At 42.3% G+C, this 17923-nt stretch overlaps 3 protein-coding genes across 4 annotated transcripts in view; 1 reads left to right on the top strand and 2 right to left on the bottom strand.

Moving 5' to 3' along the window:
• Window positions 1-4128: 4128 nt before the first annotated feature.
• On the bottom strand, window positions 4129-7437 carry hbegfa (heparin-binding EGF-like growth factor a). The gene is made up of 6 exons (XM_044039744.1): window positions 7152-7437; window positions 6238-6474; window positions 5931-6129; window positions 5678-5833; window positions 5496-5582; window positions 4129-5404 (listed from the first exon to the last, which is right to left on the bottom strand). Exons 1-5 carry the CDS (start codon window positions 7192-7194, stop codon window positions 5510-5512), a joined length of 708 nt encoding a protein of 235 aa, XP_043895679.1. The 5' UTR covers window positions 7195-7437; the 3' UTR covers window positions 4129-5404; window positions 5496-5509.
• A 2465-nt stretch (window positions 7438-9902) lies between these two features.
• Window positions 9903-16520, top strand: rufy1 (RUN and FYVE domain containing 1). The gene is made up of 17 exons (XM_044039741.1): window positions 9903-10393; window positions 10661-10840; window positions 10951-11068; window positions 11145-11246; window positions 11341-11464; window positions 12557-12618; window positions 12761-12896; window positions 12998-13099; window positions 13189-13305; window positions 13432-13599; window positions 13677-13774; window positions 13870-13989; window positions 14476-14605; window positions 15354-15448; window positions 15531-15579; window positions 15658-15735; window positions 15826-16520. Exons 1-17 carry the CDS (start codon window positions 10063-10065, stop codon window positions 15967-15969), a joined length of 2154 nt encoding a protein of 717 aa, XP_043895676.1. The 5' UTR covers window positions 9903-10062; the 3' UTR covers window positions 15970-16520.
• Window positions 16521-16523: 3 nt separating this feature from the next.
• The window catches only part of hnrnph1 (heterogeneous nuclear ribonucleoprotein H1), a 5817-nt gene continuing 4417 nt past the window's right edge, over window positions 16524-17923 (bottom strand). The window contains exons 9-11 of one of the 2 annotated variants that reach the window (XM_044039742.1): window positions 17802-17885; window positions 17509-17601; window positions 16524-17278 (exon numbers count right to left, since the gene is read on the bottom strand). In XM_044039742.1, the coding sequence (XP_043895677.1) occupies window positions 17169-17278; window positions 17509-17601; window positions 17802-17885 (287 nt within the window). In that variant the 3' untranslated portion in view covers window positions 16524-17168. Of the gene's footprint in view, window positions 17283-17508; window positions 17602-17801; window positions 17886-17923 lie in introns of both variants that reach the window. The other variant, XM_044039743.1, reaches the window with a different exon arrangement.

Below are 17923 nucleotides of genomic sequence, written 5' to 3' on the forward strand. Positions count from 1 at the left end.
GTTTTTGCAAGCAGGCAAAGCCAGTTGCAATTTTGTATGCGACATTATTTTTTAAATTTCCCTCATAGCTGCTGGTGCAGCAGTAAGACGCATGTGTTTGAGGTTAAGAGAAATAGTTACATTTGATGAAGTAGTGGAGCAGGCAGGCATGAGTCAACAATGACATGTTTTTCATCTAACAAATGAGGGGTGTTGGTCCGAAAGTAAATGTCTTCTAAATGAACCATATACTGTAAATGAGCTTTCATTACTTGCTGTTTTTCACTGTGTCAGACGAGTGGCAGTTTTGTGGCGCTCAGACTGCCTCTGAGAGCACATGGCTCAGTCTTCAGTTTAAAGTGAAGAGGAAGAACCAGAACAATAAAAGCACGAGGAAATGGAGGAGGGGGGACTGGGATGTCCGAGGGACAGGAATCAAGAATAAACTCACTAAGGCTCACTCACAGGAACTAAGGGGCAAATGGAAGTGCAGGGCTGGAGAATAAAGAGTGACAGCTGTGAGTGACCCTGCTCCTCTGACACCTTAATCTGTCTTATCCACAAGCAGGCGAAGACAAGTCAGCACCCTACTATGTAGTAATTCTCACCTTGACCCATTCTCCATCCCCTCTCTTCATCTCTCCTTATCATGTTACAACCTTATCTCTCACTCCTCCTCTTATTCCTGTCATCCTCACAGACTGTGAACAACAGTCTGATCCACTGCAGCTTCTTTTTGCCATGTGACAATGACTGCATCACTGTCATCACCTCATCACTCAGGACTGAGTGGCACACTGAGTCTGTGCTGGTGCTCTATTTCAAAATGGGGCAAGTTGGGGCAGTCGCAAAATTCCAGATAATTCCAGGTACCTTAATTCCAGGTAATAATGCGTTACCGTTGATGATATCCGGCCAGACGATGATTATATTACCAACTGTCGGTGTGCGCACTTCCATAGCAGTGTGGAAAATACCCATTGTTGCTGCTCAGCGGGACAGGAAGCACCTTTCACAACAAACTCACACTGATTCAGTCCAGCACAACTGCTATAACATCTGATTACTCAACTCTATTTGGCAATGACAGAGTGCTTTACTGTAATATTGGATTTAAATCCTTTTGTAGAAGCTTTAGGAAGAGTCATATTAAAAGAGTAAATCTATGCACCATCATCAGAACAGCCATATCTGCACATGTACAGAAAATATAATGTAAGACAAGTAGGTATTAGCCTCAACTGATCGTTATGTTTTAAAATAGTCAATATAATATAATATTTTATATTATTATATACACATATTATTTATTATATTATTATATTTTGTGCCACAAAATAACTTGGAAACATTTTTTAGAAGAAGTGCCTTGAGTTGTAACCTCAACAACTTAATAAACGACGGATGGTGAAAATGATTAAAAAACAATAGCCGGTAGTTGCATGATAGCATGGCATTCAACATATTTTGTCACTTCCCTATAATTTTGGCCATCCTGCAAGGAAATGCCTTCTGTTTAGTGATGGTGAACTTGACCTCTGTGTTTAACCCATCCTTTTTTTAAACACACACAAAGACTGCATGCAGGAGCAGTGGGCAGCATTTATCTGTAGGGCCTGCTCTCCAGCTCTTGACCTGTCACGTGATTTAAACTGGTGACCCACCAGTTACAAGCCCATTTCCCTTCCCACCTTGGTCGTGGGCTGCCCAGGTGATAGAATGTCTTCCTCGAGTCTCTCGAGGAACAGTCAAGAACATGGTGAAGGTGAGGGAGAGTGCTGTGTGGAGATTGTGCCGAGTGATAATTGTGACCGTACAAGGTAAATTCAGTGCAGTGTTGCAGTACTTGTTCCTGATGAGAGGCCAGCGTGCTGGACATTAATTCCTGGCTGATGTCCATCAGGCCACTGAGAAACAGAACACATCTAACTCCCTACTCTCGCAATATTTTGGCTCTTTGGTAGCGATCAGCCCCAGGAATAGCAGCTATGTGTGCATGACTGCACGGCACTATTTCTGTGTGCTCTGCTACTTGACATTGAGAGGCCGGGATTAGGTGGCTCCACGACTGTAAATGACAAACCCCTGTCACACACCAACACACGTACACTCACATGCTTTGAAAATATACGTGTTCATATGGACCACAGAAGAAATCCAGGGAAAAATTACATACAGTACACTTATTAGTAACTGAGCCTCTATAGTTGTGTACTGTGCGTGTACTGTGCGTAGAACATCAGTAGCCGTGTTTACATGGACTCAAGTCATTGGAATAAAAATATGTTATCTAAACATGCCAATCTGAAAACTCTGATCTGATACAGCCCATATGGATTTCACTCTTGTTTCATTCCGAACAAGAGGGCTGGTATTTGCCAATCGTCATTCGGATTGGTGTGCATTCCTGGTTTGGTGCTATCACGTGTCTGATCCGCGTAAACGTGAAGTATTTCCGTTTTGTTACTGCTAGGAAAGGATGAAAGGTCCATTCCACAAGAGAATAAGACATGAAAGTCACAGACTCAGAATAGGAGGAAAATGAGACGAATAGCAGACAGCGAGGGGACAATTGGACACGTGTAGCGTAGGAAGTGGAAGTGAAGCTTCCTTTTCTGTTTCTTCTTCCGGAGAATATGACAACACTGCACGTGTCAAAATAGTCAATTCCAACTGAACGCTTGATGCATGTGCACGCACGCCACAATCTGATCATCTAATCGGAACAAACCTTTTCAGAATACAGAAAAACAAGTTTACTTTGTAGCAATTTCAATGAATTTTTTTAAAGGTTTAATGTGTGACAACATTTAATGGTGACACTGCAGATTGTAACAAGCAGATGAGTGTTCTTCTTTGTTGAAAGTAAAAGTTCAACTCTTTTTCAGTTCCTCAACAAGAGATAGAAGAGTCCTCCATCTGGTACCACGCCCTTATGGTTCATCTGAACATCTGCCTCAAACTTGCATTCATCAGTGTGAACATACGAGTCCAGCAGCATCTTGTTTGTCCCGTATATATAGAAAGTATGGGAATCAAATCCACAAACAGTGTCGAAAACCATCCCATAGCGAACATGTAAACACTGCCGTTTTGCCGCGGAGTTTTGCTTGTAATGGTTTGGTTAACCCCTGTAACCTACACAGACACAACACCAAAGCATTACTCCACCACATTTCCACTCATGTACGCACACACAGACACACACACACACACACATACATACACACAGAGTAACAACATCCGTGTAGGAGGTTACTTCAAGGAGGTGACTAACGTTTGACTGGGTCTCTGCCTGTCTTTGAGCACAGCTGGATCCTTTGACTCCCCTCGTCCCCATTAAAACCTGCCTGCAGCGTACATGACAGCATCGCTGCATCCTGCTGGTATTTGCTATATGTGGTCTCTCTGAACTGTGCACCATTTGGGGGCTGGTTGAGGCCTCGGTTGTAATAGCTGGTGGCGCATCTTTGAACACGACATCCGTTGGCTGTGTGAGTAATAATGTGCGGTGCCGTGGCTCGGAGTGTTGTGGCTGAAAATCAGGTGCTGCCTCGCCTGCACCCTGCACATCTGCTCCCAGTGGAGTTCCGACCGCACTCACTGTGATTGATCTATCGGTGGAAGGATGTGGACACATGGAACTGATAATGACAACAGCCCCAGTGAGAAAGGACCACTGTGAAATGTTAAGCGCACAAAAAGAATCATCTGTTAAACAATACTAATAGGAGAAAATGATTAAAGCCTGTTATTTCACAGCCAGTACGCTAACATAATAAACTAAAAAGCCTTTCATCCTCCATCACTAAAAATATTTGTCTCATAATGAGTGAACACAACAGCACAGGCGACCAGGATACAGGTGGTTTGGTTAAAAATTGACCTCACGTCAGGGGTAGGAAATAAAAATATTATGTTTACTATAATTGGCCAAAAGAACACACAACTGTTATCATTATCCAGATGGGTCATTTCAAAATATCACATTAATATGTGGTCTAACTCAGGAAGTGAAGCAAAGAGCGAAAATAAACCTGACCTTCCTTAACTGATCTTTCAGTGCAGCATCTGAGACTCCTATTAATATCAACACGGTGTGATAAACAGGTTTTCATTTCTACAGGCAAGGATCAAAAATTCAGATAATGTTTTTCATTTTTGGTTTTATTTTTATTTTGCTCTGAAAAAAAAAATCGATAAACATCACTTCAAAACTGCAGGACAGGATTTGAAAGGGTGGAACACTTGAATTCACATTGTTTTTCCTTGACAGCTTAACTTGAATCTGAGGGAATTTCTCGTGTAAGACAACAACATGACAGCACAACATATTCATACTAAAATCTTGCTACAGTGCATTTCTTTTTTTTTCTTTTTTTCAGTTTTGACTCCCCTTTAAAATGTTTCTTAGCAAGACGTACTTGGAGTGCACAGTGTTTCTGTTGCCGACTATGAATGAATAGACATCGAGAAATATCATAATGTTATTACACTGACTCGTAAAACAAACCCTATCGCGACCTTGAGATCCCCGAACCTGCAGGATACATTTTGCTGTGTGACAGAAAAGCGCAGGACTCACTGGTCATTCTTTAGCATCTGAGCCTTTGAGCAAAACGGTGAACCCCCAACCTGCTCACACTAGTTATACACAGCCGTTTCCAGGTGTGTGTGTAACTGTGTGAACATGAGCAGGACGCTCATGGACAGTGTCAATTTAATGATCAACGTATTAATCACAGTGCGATTGATCATCTGCCGAGTGCCAATTTTTTTTTTTTTTTATCATATCATATCCTTTTTTTCATGAAGTACTTATATCACTTCAGGAGCTTCTGCATCGTTTGCTTTAACGTTTCATTAATAAATATCGTCCCAATAGGAAATATAAAAACAACTGTAACATCATTACTTTAAAAACTGCTGAAGGTGGTTAAAAATCTCTATAAATACAGTTAGCTTAAATAAATAAATTAGAATTATAAATATACTGTTTACTGTACACAAAAGGATGGACTTGTGCAGCGAAAGAAAACAAAATCCAGGTTGAGCTCTCATATTTGTTAAAAAAAAAAAGAAAGAGGAAGATTTTCTGGTTCAGTTCAGTCTGAGATGAGTTTTCACACATTCAAGAAGCAGCACAGAGTCGAGACTTGTCCCTTCTTCTCCTCCTTCCTTCGTCTTCATCACCTCGCGCTTGTCGTGTCTCTGCTCCATCATCTGGGCCGTTTAGTATTCCAGTATGAGGCGGCCCGGTTACTTCTGAGGTCTACAGGAATACGTTCATGTGAACGTCCAGTAGAGGATCACACAGACAGAACCCTCTGCTCCTTTCTTCGTGTACGTTCCTTTTACCTGTAGGACCTCCTTTCTTGGTTCACTTCTCTTTTACTATTTTGAGGTAGACTTTCTGCATCTTCTCCTGGAATGCAAAAAGAAAGAACAGCAATGAGCACATAGCATTCAGACTATGAAGAAGAGCATGTGTCTGTGACTCTGAGCCTCCTACTCACCCCTCACTGTCTCTTCAGTGGTTTGACGCTAACCCTAGTTTGACCTTCTCCTCGTTTTCCACATCATAAGCTCCCCGCTTGTGAAACCTGTACACAACAAGAGAAGATGGAGAGATCTCACTTTCAGCTCGTGCCTCATAAGGAGCCAAAACTGTTTTTTCCTCCATGGCTGCTTCGCTCACCTGAGCATTAGTAAAAGGCCGATGATGGTGAGACACACGGACGACAGCACCACCGCCACCACAGCCAGAGCTGTGGTCCGGCTGTAGCCCTCGGGGGACTGCACAGGCAGCAGCGTGATGAACTCACACCTTTCACCGGAGTAATTTGGAAGGCACCTGCAGACAGTGCAGAGAGGGAAACGGTTAGGTGAGTGAATAATTCAGCAGATGTTGGATCCCTGAATAGAGGGCGTGGTACATAGCTGGCACTTACACACAGGCTGGGGCGTGGATGTCCTTCAGGTACTGGCAGGTGCCGTGAATGCAGAAATCCTTATACTTCCTCAGACAGGGATTCCTCTTCTTTCCCTTTCCCTTGGCCTTCTTTCTTCCCTTTCCTCTCCTTCTCTTTCCGTCGGTGATTTCAGTCTCCAGGATGGCAGAGGGATTTTTGGGTTTGCTCGACATGGCAACTAAAACCACATCAAACAGCATAAGTCAATTTACATGCCGTCTTCGCTAAGGACGCGTATAAAAACATTATTATTAATGATTAAAGGTGAGAAATCAGCGACAATTACCTCGTGGCAGTTCTAGTTCATCTTCCCCCGACATGCTGTCTTCGTACTCGTCTTCATAGTAGTCGTCATCATACTCCTCTTCCTCGCTTTGCTGGCCGTATTCCACTGTCGTCACACTCTCATCCTCTGCCCTCCTGTCTTTGGTCGTGTCCACAAAGTTGATCACAGCCGTGTGCCACTGCTGCCTGTTGCTCTCATACCTGTCGACCGCAGCACCACTGGCCAGTCTGGACACCGCTGCAGGAGAAAAGAGACAAGGTTTTTAAAAAATCAGACACAGAAATTCCAGAATGCCTGGACTCTTCCTCTAGGGGGACCGGCAGTGAGCACAGGATGCTGTGCCAAGAGGTGGGCGGACCTCTACGGGGCAAGTTGAAACATGTTGTGCACAAGAGAGAACCAGGCAGGATTTTTGTGGAATCCAACTGAGCCCGGTTAAGAAATGCACATGGCGTGGATTCTGACTCAGGGCTTGGTGTGTACTTGATGCCTTGCTGTGGAGCACTTCAGTAGAGCGGAAACTGACTCCAGAGACCATTTAGATTTGTAGAAATGATACTGAGGGGTACGAGTGTGTGTGTGTGTGTGTGTGTGTGTGTAGGACAAATAAAAATTGGCACATACAACCTCTGTCTCACACACACACACACAGAATGCATGGGCAGACTGTTAGCTAATGTCAGGCAAGAATATGGTTTAAAAATAAGTGTATCCAATTACATAAAGCATGCTCTAAAATAGAGGGATGACCCCATTGGCTAATGAGCAGCCTGGCATCATGAAAACCTCTGCTCTCGACGTTAGGGGGTTTACGAGAGAGAGAGGGGGTCACACAGGTGTGACACGGGGGGAAGAGACATCAAACATCATCATCATCATCATTATCATTATTCAAACTAACACGTGAAACTCACCCAAGGCGTGAAGCAGCAGGAGAACCGCACTGAAAATCATCATGACAAAACCTCCAAAAGTCTTGGTTCAAAAATTAAGAAAAAGTTGTATTCCTTGCAATTGTCCCGGTTCTATATTTAATGTATTCCTTGTTTCTTTCTTTTTTCTTTTTCTGGTTTTGTGTTTTTCTCTCGGTGCGCTTGTTTGAATGGATCCCTCCTGGTGTTTGTTCAGTAAGGCAGAGTCTTGTTCTTCTCTCCGTGTCTGTGCGCGAGAGTCTGAGTGCGGCGGAGGAAAAGAGCGTCTGCGCTTAGGCACCGCGGTATTTATGGCTCCTCTCACTTCACCACGCCTACAACACAGCACAGCACAGCTCAGCACGGCACAGTCCTGCTCTGTGTGTAGCGTTATGGAATGAGTCTGAGCATCGCTATAGTGACTTTAATATGTGCAGTTACATTAGGTATAATATTATAATGGTAGGGGGCGTGATTTTGTTTTCATTTATAGAAACCCACAGATATATATTTTTTCCATGCATAAAATGTAAGTTGATTCATTCATTAAACATGAATGTCTAAGTAATTGCTGCTTTATCTAATCTTATGTCATAAAAAATGGATGTCAAATGGACAGCCACACATTATTGTCATTATTGCTTGTCCAGAAAGTTGCATTATTGCCTTCATTTTGAGTCATCGTCTCTCCAGGCAAGAGGAAACCCGTGTGTTCTTTTGTGGGTTATAAATTAGTTAATTAATGATAACTGACTGCAGAATAATGGAATGCCCTGTATTAACTATATAACGGTTGTGGTTGTTGACCCTCTTTGTGGCAGCAGAACAAAAACAGTGGACATATCTTGATTCATGTTGGGATATATACAGTAGATTATGGCCCAAACAAGAGATAATCACATTTCACCGGGATCATCTCTTATGTGAGTTGACACTGTGGAGAAATGACCTGTCAGTTCAGGCGGGAAAGTTGTTTGTTTTCTCTAGTTTATATGATGCCATTTAAAAAAATATTATTTGGTGTTTTTCTCGGTCCCCCATCTCAGGTGGTCTTTTACAATCCTGTCTTTCTCGTCTTTGTGTGAAGCACTTGAAACAGTCTTATGATGAAGTATGATCAAACATGCTTCGCCTTGTCTGTAAACTTCCTGCGGAAGTCGCTCTTGAAATGCCTCTCATGAATGATGTAATCCCTCAATAATATCATCATCAACAAAACAATGATAATAATAATAATAATAATAACAATATTAATAATGGAATCGCTCCAAACTGGACAGATTAATTTCTCTGAGCGTTTGAATGACACGCGCAATTTGAGAGTGTTAGGATTCAACAGGTACAAATGCACAGCTTGTTTGCGCCCCCATGTGGTGAAAGTGGAAAGTGTGGTTAAAGAGCAACATAATACAATTTCCAAATTCAGTCTTTTAAAAAGATAATACAAGCTAGACTTAGCACAGAAAGTAAGAAGGATATTTGTGTTTGGTCAAATCTTCTCCGCCAGTGCCAAACATTTTATTCTGCTATTGACTCTTGTTTTGAGCTTCTGGTGGGGCGGCATCTTCCTCAATGGAAAAACATCAGAGAGAGAGATATCGAGATGAGATTCTGCAACCATGCAGTGACGGTCCCATATCTCCACAGTCTGGGACCAAACTCTATCCTCCAAGAAGAAGTAACAGAACGCTCGCCCCCACAGAGCGGGGCTTATCAGAGACTCACCTCACCTCAACCCCACTGAATACTTGACACCAAACAAGAGTCAATAACAGAATAAGCTGTTTGGCATTGGCAGAGAAGATTTTGTCATGGGCGCAATCCATATTCTCAACTCTGCTGCTCAAGCCACAAATGCATTTTCCTTGCAAATGTGGCACCATTTAAAAGGGAAATAAACAGACTTTCCAATGGTATAAGATTTATTGCCAAGAAGCATTGTTACAACAAAGAAAAATCAACACAAATGTCCTTACTTTTTGTGCTAAGTTCACCAACCCTCACATGCCCTTGAGGGTTGATATGCTAATCCAGACTTGCTGAGGAGACTCCACAAGACCCTTGATGATTCTGTGGTGCCTTCAGCTATCTTTCGTTTGAGTGGTGAGTGAGGGCAGCAACATCAGTCTTTCAGGCCTCTTCCTGTCTGTTGTTAAGATAAGGAAGAGCAGCTTGGCCCTGGGATGCACTATTGACCCAGTGGGGGTGGTAGGAGAGAGGAGAATGATAGCCAAGCTTTCATGTCCAAGAGAGAAAAGTCCCTGGACAGTGATGCTGGATGCAGTGGGCAGCTCCTTCAGCGACAGCCTAATCCAAACATGCCTTATGTGTCTGCAGGTGAGGAATCACAGGTCGTTGCTCCCTGCTGCTGTTAGACTTTAACAGTCAGCTCTGCTCTCAGTAAAAAGCACATGCACCACAGCTCAGTTTAATTAACATAAACTGTGCAACACTCTGCAAAAATCAGTGCAATCATTCAAATGACTTACTCTGTACATGATATGCCCCATTCTATTGTTATTCTATTTTGTTATCATTAAATATTCTTTATTGTTTTATCATTCCTGGTATAATATAATGCACACTTAATATTTATTATGTATCTCTCTGCTGCTGTGACACTGCACACTAATCTAAAACACAGAAAAAAAGGAAATATATATATATATACACACACATATATACGTGTATGTATATATGTGTGATATATATATATTCCACTCGTAAATGTAAATATCTGAAAAAAAGAGGAGAATTTCAGAAGGAAAAATGTGTCCACAAGGTGGCGGTAACACGCATTAACGAAACGCTACAATGGAAACTCCGAAGAAGAAGAAAGATCTGAAGGCGCGCGTGATCGCCAGTGTTCGCTTCCTTTGGGTCACGTGAGAACCCAGCGAGGAGGGGGACAAACATGGCCGACGAGGCAGAGGAAGTAAACACAGCTGGTGAGAATGTCGACACAAAACAACAGTTAGATGAGACTCAAGTTTCCACAGCTGAGCCCAATGGCGCGTCCAGCGACAGCGACGGGCAGGACCACACAGAGAGTCCGGTTCCGACCGCGGCAGAGAGTATCTGGTCGGCTCCCATCCTGTCTCTGGCTCGGAAGGCCACGGAGACGATTGGCAGCGGGATTAACTACGCTGCTGCCCCGAGGAAACTCTCACAGGGATTCGCCGCGAGCTCGCCGACGGACAAGGAGCCCGAGAATGGCGTCAGTGGCACCTCCAAAAGACTCCCGAGTAAGCTCTGACTAATACTGACCATTGACACTCCACAGAAACACTGAAGTCCATCTCTGTTACTTCTCTGTCACTGTCAGCTGTCAGCACATGTGACCTCACCAGCAAAATTCAGATTTTATGGGTAAATGTTTGTGCACATAGCCAGAGGTTTGTGTTTACGACCACATTCAGTGTGTATTCAGAAGCTTTCATGTCTACTCCAAACCTGCATCAGTTTCACTCTGTTGACTGTCTTTTTTTTTTTTTTTACTGTGTGTTGCACAGTGTTGCCCTCTAAAGACCCCATGGCAATAGAAAGAGCCAACCTCCTCAGCATGATGAAGCTGAGCATCAAGGTACTAATCCAGTCCTCCCTAAATCTGGGCAGGACGCTGGACTCAGAGTATCCTCCTCTTCAGCAGTTTTTTGTTGTGCTGGAGCACTGCCTGAAACACGGCCTGAAAGGTGAGACTGTCCATAATGCTGAACTTCAAACTTGTGAATGAAATACATTTTTATTTGATGTAATCTCTCAATCAGAGTGTGGAAATTAACTGTACACATTTTCTCCTCAGCTAAGAAATCTTTCATTGGTCAGAACAAGTCCATATGGGGCCCCTTGGAACTGGTTGAGAAGTTGTGTCCAGAGTCTGTTAACATCGCCACAAGTGCTAGAGACCTGCCCGGCATTAAGTATGCTGTTGCACGTTTCCCTCCCATTAAATCTACAAAGTAAATTCATGAGTTAACACCTTTTCTGCTCTGTCAGGACCGGTTTGGGTAGAGCAAGGGCCTGGCTGCATCTGGCGCTGATGCAGAAGACCGTAGCTGACTATATAAAACTTTTGCTGGACCGCAAGGACCTCCTGAGGTTTGTTGATCCTGAGCAGTTGTATTTGTTCTGTACCAGGCATTTTATATTTTCTTTTTGTTTTTTGTACTTAATAATTGTTTCAATCCTGTAGTGAGTTTTATGACTCTGGAGCACTGATGATGGAGGAGGAGGGTGCAGTGATGGGGGGACTGCTGGTGGGCCTCAATGTAATTGACGCAAACCTCTGCATCAAAGGGGAGGATCTTGATTCTCAGGTGAGTGTTAATTTGTGCATGTCCCATCATGCCACACGCTTGAGCTGAGTCTGATGGTGCATTCCAGTTGTAGTCAGAAATTTGGAGCAACATCACAAACCCCAACATAGGATTCCAAGATGGCTGTCACTCATGTCAGTAGTAAAAACACCCAGTTACGTTTACTGTTAATTGCACTTCTGTCTTCATACACATAGTTTTATTGAACATTTATCTATGGACATGTTGCTATGTTGTTTATGTGTGCAAAATAGGGTTGAAACATTAACTTGTTTAATGGATTATTAATAGATTCATTGGTTTGGAGTGTTTTTTAAAGAATTAAAACAGTTCTCTGACATTTGAGAACGTCATCGTCACTGTTTCACAGTATTGTATTGTATTATTGTCCATATTGTATTCCGACTCCAGTCTGACTCAACTGGAATGCAATCAACTCGGAGGTGATGTCACTCCCAGTTCTGACTTCTGACTAAAGAACCATTAATTCAGGGGCTGTGTCCTTAGGAAGGTAGGAAGCTTGTCTACATGGCTAATGAGGGCAGGTGTCTTTTGTCATCTGTCTAAACTGTAGACAGATGACAGTGGCTGGACTGAAATTAAATGGTCTGGTCTATGGGAAATTTCCTTATTGTATTATTGCTGTTGCCTAGCAACAGGATTCAAGCAGCTGGACACAGTACACATTACTAATGGCATGCTATTTTTTTTCGGGCCATTTTCTTATTGAACATGTGTACTGTTGTTTATTCAGTTAAGTTGAAGCCTTGTACTTAAATTTAAAATGTTTTAGAGCGTTAAGTCTCTGTTCTCTTTGTCGGCATGTCCTTCCAAAACATCAGTCTCTGGCAAGCAATTAATCCTGGGATAGGCCTCGTGGATCCTTCATTGCTCAGGGGCAGAAAGACATTTGTCGGCTGATTTAAAGGAGCTTCTGGAATGGGACAGTTGAGTCATAGCCCTGTGATGCAATCAGCCTTCAAATGCACTCTCTGAAGGAGGCAGCCCCTGAAATGAGACACAGGTCTCATCTTCTCCTTGTGAACAAAGTTAATGGAGATCAACAGTAATCACTGTCTCTCTTCCATTTAGGTTGGAGTTATTGACTTCTCCCTTTACCTGAAGGATCCAGTCAAGAGTGAGACTCAAAAAGAGTGAGTGACTGCTTTCAGGTGGACTGATGAGCTTTACGTTTCGAACTACTCACTGTTATAGCCCCTTGCTTGATAATCTTTTGATTTCATACAAACCTCATTCACACTCAACGCTTCCACTCTTTGCATTCTTTTCTTTTAGTGATACAAAGATGACAGCCATATTGGATCAGAAGCACTACATTGAGGAGTTGAACCGTCACCTAAGCGGCACTGTCACTGACCTTCAGGCTAAGATGGACTCTCTAGAGAAGACCAACAGCAAACTTGTAGAAGAGGTCTGAAGAAGTGTGTGCCATCAGTTGCGTGTTTGTTGCAAATGCAGCAATTTTATGCACACGGGTGACCTCTGCGTGTGTGTTTCTTTTCTTCTCCTCAGTTGACGGCAGCAACGGACAGAATAAATTCTCTGCGGGAAGAACAGGAACAACTAAGAAAAGAGAATGAGACCATCCTGCAGTCCAGCCAGAAAAAGGAGGAAGTCCGTAAAGTGAACAAACTACAAATCTGCAACTGAATGATACAAAACGTCAACGTTTTTTTTCTTCTTTTGCTTGGTTGTTTTTTCAGGCAGCCCTTCAGGACAGCCAGGTGGAGCTGGAGACCTACAAACAGACGCGACAAGGTCTGGATGAGATGTACAATGTGGTGTGGAAGCAGTACAGGGAGGAAAAGCGCATTCGTCAGGTATAACATACATGTCGTAGTAACAGGTGACTCTGTCTGGGTTTTTGTTGGTAGAGCCAAAGGATCTTTGTTGGGTGTGTGTGTGTGTTTTTATGCTGATCAGCTCTCGTCACTTTGTGATGTTAGGAGCTGGAGCGTGAGTTGGAGCTGCAGGTGGGGTTAAAGCAGGAGATGGAGGTGGCCATGAAGTTGCTGGAGAAGGACACGCATGAGAAACAGGACACACTGGTTGCCCTGCGTCTTCAGCTTGACCAAGTCAAGACGCTTAACCTGCAAATGTTCCACAAAGCTCAGGTAGACAAACACTCCCACGCATACACCTCGTCTCTCCCAGACAGACACATATTTACACAGCTCATGTGACTCGAAAGGACTCGCAACATGAAGTGGAGAAAAAGCAGGCAGAGGCTGTTCAACTTGAGCAGAAGATGAATGAAATGGAGAAAACCATGATGGAACTAGAGCAGAGGTTTGTGCTCCACACATACATGTAAAAGCTTGTTTTTTTGAAAGTTTTGTTTTTTTGAACTAGTACTCTGCTTTTCTGTCTTTTGGGTGTCACAGACTACAAAACTCAGAACAGGCGCGCAAACAGAGCGACCAGTCGGACAAAGTCATGCGTGTAGAGCTGGAAGGAAAAGTGGATGCTTTACAGGAACAACTGACTGAACTGGACACACTAAGGTTAAGAAGCACACCTCAGGGGGGTGAAGTCAAATTCAACGTTTGCAATATACAAAACAGAAAAAACACTACACATCTGCAAAGATCCATTGTACATAGAGTTCTATTGTTTTAGCTAGAATGACATGAGGTGACTTGAGCGTCATTTATGTCAACATTCCTTGATCGTGTGAGCTCAAACATGGGTTGATATGAAAAGAAGTAAAATTGCATGCCTCAAAGTAACTATTAACCTATTATAGGTAACCTATATGATATATTTATCGTAAATAGTATGTATACACAGTCCGAATTCATAAAAGCCAAGTTCTGTTTCACTGTTCATTGCATCTGTATACAAGAAACAGAAGATTTCTAAACCAATTGGTGTAATTCTCAACAAGTATCAAAATCAAAACCTTTACAAAAAAAATAAAAAGGATGTTTGATATGTATTTTCACAGGTTTACTGTATATTGAACTCACCATGTACTTTTGCGTGCACAGACTGGGTTTGGAAAAGGAGCTGCGCAATGAGAGGGAGCAAAGACAAGGTCTGCAAAAATCTCTGCAGAGGGAACAGGACAACAGCATGGAGCTCCGTACACAGCTGCAACAACTGCAGGGTCTGCACACGGTCAGTGTTGCACACGTCGTACTGTAGCAACCAACGAATTCATATTGAATAAATCCTAAATTAGCAGTAGGCTTAATTTATTTAGTTTAAGTGTTTGTTTTCAGAGCTCAGGTTTTACTGCCAAACTGTTCAATCCATCAATTTCATTACTGCATGTTTCATACATGTTTGTCCTGTTACTGCTGCAACAGCCAGAGCAGAGTCCATCTGATTTACATTGTTCTAAGATTGTGTGAGCAAAAAACAAATCCATGAACTATTGTGATATAGTGTGTATAGTACAGGTATGTCCAAAGTCCGGCTCACGGGCCAATCATACAGCCCTTGGTTAGATTATGTATGACCCACGGCTTCAGTTTTATAATGTATATTTTGTGGCCGGGAGGGACTTGGAAAAGAATTCAGTCTTGGTCAAGTGTCACCCCCATTAGCTCAGCTGGTGAGGAGTTGTGCTTTGAAACCAGATTCTTGGGTTCAAAATCCACCTGTGACAGACAGCTTTGACTCCAGATGTAAAAAGCCCTATTTTTTATTTAGTTTTTAAACTCCTGCATGGCTTTGATTTGGTTCCATTTCCATTTAAAAATGATGATTGGGACAGTGAAATTTTTATTTGTATTACTGTTACTGTTTAAAAAAAAAGGTTGTGACGGTTTGATAATCTTTACATTATCAAATCTGGCCCTCATTAAAAAAGGTTAAGACACCCCTGGTATAGTGCTTTTTTCCCTGTGAATTCATAATGCAGGAACTGCAGGATTTGAAGCAGGAGAAGCAGCAGCTACAGCAGACGTGTGAGCAACAGGAACAGGCTTTACAGGAGATGGGACTTCATCTCAGCCAGTCAGTGACTTTTGATCATCCTACTTATTTGTCATTATCATGTCTTTTATTTTTTGTAATACTAGACTAATTTGTGTCAAAGGTCAAAACTCAAGATGGAGGACTTCAGGGAGGTCAACAAAGCCTTGAAGGTAAATAAGTTGTAAAGTATGTTCTTCTATTGTGGATGCTGCAAAACAGTGTGTCATGAGAAATCTTATCTCTTTAAGGGCCATACATGGCTGAAAGATGATGAAGCCACTCAATGCAAACAATGCCAGAAGGAGTTCTCCATCGCACGCAGAAAGGTAGGTACATTTTTCCCATTGCAGCTACTTTATCCTTCCCCTGTAATATCGACCACTATAGTATTTTAAATGAGCGGTTTGTGTTCGTAGCATCACTGCAGAAACTGTGGGGACATCTACTGCAACAGCTGCTCCAGCAACGAGCTGGCGTTACCATCGTACCCTCGTCCCGTGCGGGTGTGCGATGTGTGTCACTCCCTCCTGCTACAGAGAAGCTCATCCACAGGTTCATGACAGAACACCGACAAGCTTAAATGTTACTAAACACACTGCACGTGCTCATCCACTTTTTTAAAAGGATGTTGAAAAATCTAATCTTGGGGAAATGTGATTCCACTTTTAGTTACCTGAAATTCAGGATTCTGGGGCCGTGATTAACGCAGAATGAGCTCACATTTATGCAGACTATGTTAGAGACTTTACTTTGCTCAAATGTAAGTTTTTGGGTATTTATTTTTTTTCTGGCTTGATAATTTGGTACTCACCCTATAATCTGACATGTTTAGAGTGGGTGTAGTTTAATATCTCAAGGTTACTATTAGTTTTCAGTAGCTGATTTGACATTGATTTTGCATCTCAATTTTTTTCAGTAATGGTGCCACTGCCAGACACATGCAAACATTATGTAAAATGTAGAATGTTAACAAATTTGAATTATTTCAGAATGTATAACAGGGTTTTTGTGGATTGTATGAACTGCTACAAAGCCTTTTTCTTAATTTGGGAATCATGACCAAATTTTTTTTATCGTATTTGATAAAAACAAATAAAACCCTCCTTTGCAATGCTTGTTTTCAATTAGATATTCCAGACTAGTTTATTCACTTTGTGCACATGAAATACAAATAACATTTGAAGCAGTAGAAACCTTCAATGTTGTCTGATCTTAAATTCACTTGCTGTTGATAAAGCCCAAATCCAGAAAAAAAAGCTCCATCAACAGTCACGCCTTAAGAAAACAAATTCTCTGACCATGTGAAGTCAAAGTCAGATGAACAATTTAACAGGAAACAAAAGGCTTAACACTATGTAGAAGATGAAACAAGGTCAAAACATTAGATAACAGAAACATTCTGATTTTGTTCATGCACTCAGACATTGAAAATTATGTTACAGCCAACAAAAAAGGATGAATTAACCTCGAGGAGCAGCCAGATGTTTGAAAAACACAAATGACACACTTCATTATATCAAAAGAGTAAAGCATGTTTTCTGTGACATGTGAAAACAGGAATGGGGAAGACGAACAGCACTGTTGTGACACCAGATGATTTCACATCTTTCTGAAGATCATCTGCTAAAAAAACAAAGCCTAACAATCGGTATTTTGAAAACCTCCTCGCCTGACCCTAGGTGAGACTTACATTTCCAGTCCTTACAGCAAAATGCTGAGTTTAAAAAAAACATCAAATTAAGGGGGGAAAAAAGAAAATCTACATCCCCCATCCCCCACCCAGTCCATTCATAGAGCCTCTGCTTCCTCCTCCTCCTCCTCCTCCTCCACCGCCGCCGTAGTAACTGCTTCCCATTCCGCCCTGGTTACCTAACAAGAGAAAGAATACACACTATAGGACCAAGGAGTTCAAGGAGTCATACACAAACAAGCTGCATTTCTGTTCAAGCCAAAAACCTGCCCAAGTTTAGTTGGAAAGGCCCAAGCTAGCATTGTACGGTGATCTGCTGTTGTAACTTGGTACCAATAGTACATCAGTCAATGGCCTTGAGAGCAGGAAATGTTACAGTCAAACCTATTGTTAAAGAGATGACACTCACTATAGTCATTGTAGCCACCCATGTTTCCTTGGCTGCTGTATCCACCAGAATACCCTGAGCTCAGCTGGCCACCGCTGTAAGACGACTGGTTGCCTGAGGAGAAAAGTCACATCCAGCGTAAAGCGACGTCAAGTCAGTATAAAATGTACTAGTGTTTTACTCTGCTGCATGGTGCTGATGCTCATTTAAAGCCTTTGCTCATCTGAGAAAATGGAAATTTTTATTTCAGTGAACAGATTTTACATCCCAACAAAGACCCATTTTTTCCCAAAATCTCCATGACCAATACTTACCCATTCCACCCATCATCTGGCTGCCATATGCTCCATTACTGCCACCTGCCGTTGAGTTCAGAAATAGCTCCACATAGCGGTGCTCTGAAGGGCATAGAGACAACATAACCCTTGAAACATTA

This window comes from Solea senegalensis, linkage group LG12 (assembly GCF_019176455.1).
Source record: "Solea senegalensis isolate Sse05_10M linkage group LG12, IFAPA_SoseM_1, whole genome shotgun sequence".
In the NCBI taxonomy this organism is placed as follows: domain Eukaryota; kingdom Metazoa; phylum Chordata; class Actinopteri; order Pleuronectiformes; family Soleidae; genus Solea; species Solea senegalensis.